The sequence below is a fragment of the Atta colombica genome, unplaced genomic scaffold, assembly GCF_001594045.1.
Source record: "Atta colombica isolate Treedump-2 unplaced genomic scaffold, Acol1.0 scaffold162, whole genome shotgun sequence".
Taxonomy (NCBI): Eukaryota; Metazoa; Arthropoda; class Insecta; order Hymenoptera; family Formicidae; genus Atta; species Atta colombica.
In genome coordinates this window covers 534,970-541,149 of record NW_017259253.1, presented here as the reverse complement: position 1 = coordinate 541,149, position 6,180 = coordinate 534,970, and the positions used below count along the sequence as shown (strand labels likewise).

The 6,180-nt window shown below is 32.6% G+C and overlaps 3 protein-coding genes across 3 annotated transcripts in view; all 3 read right to left on the bottom strand.

Annotated features, from left to right (window-relative positions):
* The window catches only part of LOC108685949, a 3,288-nt gene extending 1,502 nt beyond the window's left edge, over positions 1-1,786 (bottom strand). The window contains exons 1-4 of the mRNA XM_018190966.1: positions 981-1,786; positions 671-770; positions 468-578; positions 124-279 (exon numbers count right to left, since the gene is read on the bottom strand). Coding sequence (XP_018046455.1) covers positions 124-279; positions 468-578; positions 671-770; positions 981-1,786 — 1,173 coding nt within the window. The remainder of the gene's footprint in view (positions 1-123; positions 280-467; positions 579-670; positions 771-980) is intronic.
* A 575-nt stretch (positions 1,787-2,361) lies between these two features.
* LOC108685927 (odorant receptor 82a-like) lies at positions 2,362-5,102 on the bottom strand. Its single transcript, XM_018190941.1, has 6 exons — positions 5,047-5,102; positions 4,144-4,977; positions 3,888-3,987; positions 3,621-3,731; positions 3,324-3,479; positions 2,362-2,421 (listed from the first exon to the last, which is right to left on the bottom strand). Exons 1-6 carry the CDS (start codon positions 5,100-5,102, stop codon positions 2,362-2,364), a joined length of 1,317 nt encoding a protein of 438 aa, XP_018046430.1.
* A 392-nt stretch (positions 5,103-5,494) lies between these two features.
* Positions 5,495-6,180, bottom strand: part of LOC108685935 — a 2,007-nt gene continuing 1,321 nt past the window's right edge. The window contains exons 2-4 of the mRNA XM_018190951.1: positions 6,024-6,123; positions 5,788-5,898; positions 5,495-5,707 (exon numbers count right to left, since the gene is read on the bottom strand). Of these exons, the coding sequence (XP_018046440.1) occupies positions 5,495-5,707; positions 5,788-5,898; positions 6,024-6,123 (424 nt within the window). The remainder of the gene's footprint in view (positions 5,708-5,787; positions 5,899-6,023; positions 6,124-6,180) is intronic.

The following is a 6,180-nucleotide window of genomic DNA, read 5'->3' as shown; positions in this document are numbered from 1 at the left end:
ATGTCGCTCAGATTGAGATTGAACAAAGAGAAATGTGAAGGAAAATTTTATAATAATTTGTAGAAAATGTATCGAATTTTTATTTTACATCGTCATTATAAATACGATATTCGTTTTACTTACATCACCAAAAGTTGCGATAGACAATTGAAATAATTTTCCAGCGGTAATCTTGATAACATTACTTGATCGCGCTATTACCAAAATGAGACCAAGAGCAGTTTTGTGCGGTAATTCATACCAATTAATCATATATGCCTTTTCGCCAACATTTTTGCACTAATAAATAAATTAATGTAGATATTTTAAAATTTTCTGTATAAGAGTTTTAAAAAATGTGGAAAACAGTAAGAAACGTATTCAAGACAAAATTCAAATCATTGAACAACTTTTTATAGAACCATCAAATTATGTATTCTTAAGCATAAGTCAGACTATTCTAAATATCATCAATTTCGAGGAATTACCTGTTCTGTGAGAATCTCGCCGATGTAACAAAATATAAAAATATTGAAAGCCATAGATACGTATACGATAATATACGATGTTATTCTTGCGGCATCAAAATCACTCCAATTCTGAAAAATCAGAAATTAGATTTAACATTTCATAAATAAAGAAGTTATAAGTGCTGATAGCATATATTCACCTTTTTAAGTCTTTAGCATACCGTAATAGAATAATATGCAAGTAAACACATATTCATCGTGCATCCCACCAATTCCACAAGACAGATGTTTTGCATAACATTCTCCATTCGTGATATAAAACTGAAAAGCATATACGTAAATCTAACATACTTTTTACATTTATAAAAATACAATGAATTTTTGAATTTTAATGTCTTTGTCACATTTCTCATAACAAATATTATGAATATTGTAATATCAGTAATGACTAATATGTGATTAAATTGTGTCTTGTATGCTAAAGACACTGACGCACAAATGCAATTTAATTTTTATATTTAAGTAAAATACCTCAGTACTCTTAAATGATGCTCCACAATCGTGGCCAGTTTCTTTTCGGCAAAATTGTTCCCCTTATCTTCGTCTTCGACGAGATCGTTTAACCAAGCGAACAGCATACTTAGCTGGCCGTAAGCATGCATTGCGAAAACTGCCGCGAGACTGCAAGCACCCACCGTAATCGAGTTCACTATAAAACACGACAGCAACTCCACGGCCAGCATAATCTCATTCGCGGGGCTGAATTTTGTGTCTATAAATTTACTATATATCGGACAGGTCATCGGATGCACCGACATAGTTTCGTTGCCGATCATTACATTCATGGATGTCATCGCCTTGGCCACAGTGAAAAGGAATGTTCCGCTCTGCATGAATATCGCGCAGAATCCGGCGACGAAACGACCGATCTTTGCGTATCGCAACATTACATCTTGATCGTCGTTCCTACGAACCAGTCTCCAGTCCATCTCCATATGTTGCACACATTTACGGATGTCATCGCTGCGCGTAAGGAGCAACCAATAATTAATTGTGCCCATGATCCAATGGCTTAGCGGACCCATCGCGTTTAACTTCATCTGGACATCTTTTTCTTCCAGTGACACGTACAACATACATGGTACCATAACAATTGCTATCAGGGATGAGCAAGCGAGAACGTGTGCTTGTAGGGAGATCCTTTCCACCGTTCTTGATATAGTCGCTTGTGGCCAAGCTGCGATCGGCATCAGAAACCAACGGGTAAGTTGAAGACTGTAATCGTTATTACTTCTATACGTGAATTTGATACTCGTCAATATACGCTCGGAGTACATCGTAATCGCTTCGCGGATGCGCACGATGCACTGGCCACGTCGGACAGTGCACCTGTTAAAGCTACGTTGGAATGGGCGCGTGCGCGAATCTTTAGAGTGGTTTGAACAATAGGTGAAGTAATGTGTGCTTCCTGACAGAGACGCATGAACATGTGATCGATAATTGCTACGGAAATGTAGCGTTGACCTTTTGGTCGGAGAAAATGCACAGAATTTTATATAACAGTGGCGTAATATTGGTTCTGTTAATTTTTTTTTGCTACTATGTGTAAATAATATGTGAATCATAATATCATATAATATGTAAGATATATTAGTAAAGAATTAGCATCTCTCTTATTTAATTGATATGATATTTCATATTCATGAATCGATATATTTTCGTTTTTGTTTATATTAAACGTTAATTTTTAATTTTGAGAAAGTTGGATGACACGCAACTTCATTGTTCGTTAAATAGCGTAATTATAAAAATTGTACTATGTTCAACATAATTTCTATTTATTAAATAGTTCTACTATATTATATACTATACCAGTTCTATACAAAATATATTTTTTTCTATTTAATATAATTTACGCAGCGGATGACATCGTTCGCAACATATTCAAATATACCATGGAAGTTTTAACTACCTGAAACAGCAACGTCTTCTTTCCTATTTATGATAAATTCAAAATCCGGAAAATTTTAAGATTAATTAAAATAAATTCGAATTAATATAAGAGGGACACAAGAATAACTGAAATTCGAGTGCAGCATCCACAAACTGGACATAGTAAAATGTTATGCCATTAGAGGTCGCATGTTCCGGATTGACTGATTTCCTTTGTTTGAAAGCAAATTTGATTATTAAAAAAAAAGAACAGAGAATTTGCCTGAAGTTTTGCTCTTTTGGAGGAAAATTTGCTGCTGAAACTGTTTCAATACTTTGAAAAACTCATAATAACAAACTTTAAGTTGAATATAAGTACGAAGGAAGTCCTAAAAATAACTATTGTTTAATAAAATTGTTTAATAAAATGTTTTATTACTTTTTACTTCTTCCTTGAAATATTGAAACATTTTTAATAACATAATTGTTTAAAAGAAAACAAAATACATACGTACATATTTTGTTCTTTTTTATCAATCATAATAAAAATCACCAAATTTACTTGCAAAGACAAAAAAAATTCATCGACGAAGAAATCCTATATAGCACAAATCATTATAGCAACATTGCAACGTTATAACAATGTTCTTTTGCAAATTTTTGTGTATGCGATCAATCAATCCAGAATCACTTCACTTGATATACTTTTTCAAAATATTTTAATTTGCAATCCTTAATAACGCAATGAGTTTAGATGGTCGCACTGCACTCAAATTCCAATTATTTTTGTGCTTCTTCATATATGATTTTATTAAACGGAAAAATGCAATCGATTTAGGAACGTTAATGATAATTTTAATAAATAATTATAAAGTAAGTAGAATATATATCAATTTTTTATTATTGTTTTATTCTTATTATAAATTTAAGTATATTACTTACATCACCGAAAGTTGCAATAGACAATTGAAATAACTTTCCAGCAGTTATTTTGATGACGTTACTCGATCGTGTTATTACCAATATAAGTCCAAGAGCAGTTTTGTGCGGTAATTCGTACCAATTAATCATATATACTCTTTCGCCGACATTCTTGCACTAAATTTAAACTTTATCTTTTTATTGTTTAAAAACGTAAAATAGTAAAAAAAATATTACAAAACGCGAAAGTTAAATACAAATATAAATTTTCTTGAATAATTGTCACGTATTATCTTAACTTGGTTTTTCAACTATTACCTGTTCTGTGAGAATCTCACCGATGTAACAAAATATAAAAATATTGAAAGTCACAGATAGATATATAATGACATATGATATTGTTTTTGCCATATCAAACGAGTCCATATTCTGAAAAACAAAAGTTTAAGATTTTTGGTTAGACAATAATGAAAAACCTTTCTTTCAATATTCTATATTAAAGAATTAAATTTGATATTTTATAAGTAAAACAAAATTACAGAATGTAATTATATCACATATTCACTTTTCACATTATTAGCATACCGTAATAAAATAATATGCAAGTAAACACATATTCAGCGTACATCCCAGCAATTCCACGAGACAGATCTGTTGCATAATGGTTTCCATACGCGATATAAAACTAAAACGTGTGCAATTGTAGTATATGTGATATATTTCTTTTTAAATTTATAAGAAGAATGAGCTTATGTGAAATGTTAAATGTGTGGTATTTCTGTGAAATAATATTTTAATAATATTTTGATAAAATGCAATCTTCGATATTTAAACAAAATACCTTAGCACTCTCAAATGATGTTCCACGATAATAGCCAATCTTTGCTCGGCGTTTTCGTTTCCCTCTTTATCCACGAGGTCGTTTAACCACGAAAATAGCATGTCCAACTGACCATATGCATGCATTGCAAAGACTGCGTCGAGGCTGCAAGTACTCACTGAGACAGAGTTCACTATAAAACACGATAACCACTCTACACCCACTATGATCTCATTCGCGGGACTGAATCTCGTATCGATAAACTTGGTATACATTGGGCAGGTCATCGGGTGCATCAAGACAGTTTCATTGCCTACGATGACGATAGTGGTTGACAGTGATTTGGCTATAGCGAAGAGGAATGTGCCACTCTGCATGAACACCGCGCAAAATCCGGTGATGAAGCGACTGATCTTGGCCTGTCGTATCATTATCTGACGATCCTCGATTTTCCGAACGTACCGCCAGTCCGTCTCCATATGCAACACGCACTGACGAATATCATCGCTACGCGTAAGAAGTAAACAGTAATTAATCATACTCATCATCCAATGGCTCAGCGGACTTGCGATGTTCAATTTGATCTCGGTATCTTTTTCTTCCAGTAATACGTATAACAAACATGGCACCATAATGATTGCTATTAAAGACGCGCAAGTTAAAATGTGTATGTGCGAAAAGAGTCTCTTCACTTTTGTCGCTGTGCTCATTTGCGGCCAAGCACCGATTGATATCAGAGACCAACGAGTCAGTTGAAGACTGTAATCATTATCGCTTTTATAGGAGAACTTGGTGCCCCTTGTTACATGATCGGAATATGTCATGATTATTTTGCGGAAGGCGCACGTGCACTGACTGCGAAATCGGTGAACAAAGACGGTGTACCGTCTTACGTTCTATCGAGCGCCTGCGCGAATCTTTAACTGGAGCGGTTTGGTGAACGAATAGGGTGATATACTTTGTGAGAGAGACGCATACATGACTGATCAATAATTGTTCGCGGAAGTGCTACGTTGATTTTTTGCGCGGAAAACGCGCTTCGAAGGCGCTTACAATGTTTCAGTGATATTACAATATTATATTAAAAAAATAAATATGGAAAGTTACTTCAAATTGCGTATTGTGATTTCATCTGCATTGCAGAGGAATCGTATTATCGTGATCTTATATGAGACTACTATAAGTATAACTTTATACGTAAATTAATAATAATTAAATATAATATTTTTTAATATATAAATTTGTTATTTAAGTGTCTTTATTTAAAAATACTATACAAGTAAACAAATATTGAGATTTTTCTAGATCACTTACAGATTCACGTTGTAACAGTTCGTAACATATTTAGGTAAACGAGAGATGTTTTGATAACCTAAAATGACGAAAGTGATCTAAAAAATTTAAAGAGAAATGAAAAAAAGATACTCACGTCACTAAAAGTTACGAGAGAAAGTTGAACCATTTTTCCAGCAGTTATTTTGATTACGACACTCGATCTTGATATAATTAGGATCAAACTCATAGCTGTTTTATGAGGTAAATGATACCAGTCAGTCATATATGCTATTTCGCCAACTTTTTTACACTAATAATAAATATTGCATCATTAAATATGCAAATGTATTAACTTATTAATTTTGCGCCAATAATATCGTGTTTTTTTACCTGTTGCGTTAAAATTTCACCTATGTAGCAAAATATAAAAATATTAAAACTCATGGATATATACACGATAATGTACGCCATTATGCCCTTTCTATCAATCTTATTCCACCACTGAAAGAATCATAATGTAAAGATAAGTTTCTTGAGATATAAATTTTTTTGATGTTACGAAAGTCTTATTAAATTAATTTCAACTACCTTTCTACTATATTCACCTTTTAAGATGATTAGCGTACCGTAATGGAGTAATATCCAAGCATACATAAGTTAAATGTGCATCCAAGTAATTCTACCAGACATATTTGATGCATAACGTCTTCGATACTCCCTATAAATCTAAAGTCAAAAATAATTAATACAATCAAAAATAATCAAAAATAATTATACAATATA

Excerpts from the sequence above, each read along its gene's own strand:
- LOC108685927 (XM_018190941.1), bottom strand. The coding sequence starts at position 5,102 with ATGTATGCGTCTCTCTCACAAAGTATATCACCCTATTCGTTCACCAAA. Across the intron at positions 3,480-3,620 it reads GTGAGATTCTCACAGAACAG|TGCAAGAATGTCGGCGAAAG; the intron begins GTAATAGTTGAA and ends GTTTAAATTTAG. Across the intron at positions 2,422-3,323 it reads CTATTGCAACTTTCGGTGAT|GTAGTTAAAACTTCCATGGT; the intron begins GTAAGTAATATA and ends TTGCTGTTTCAG.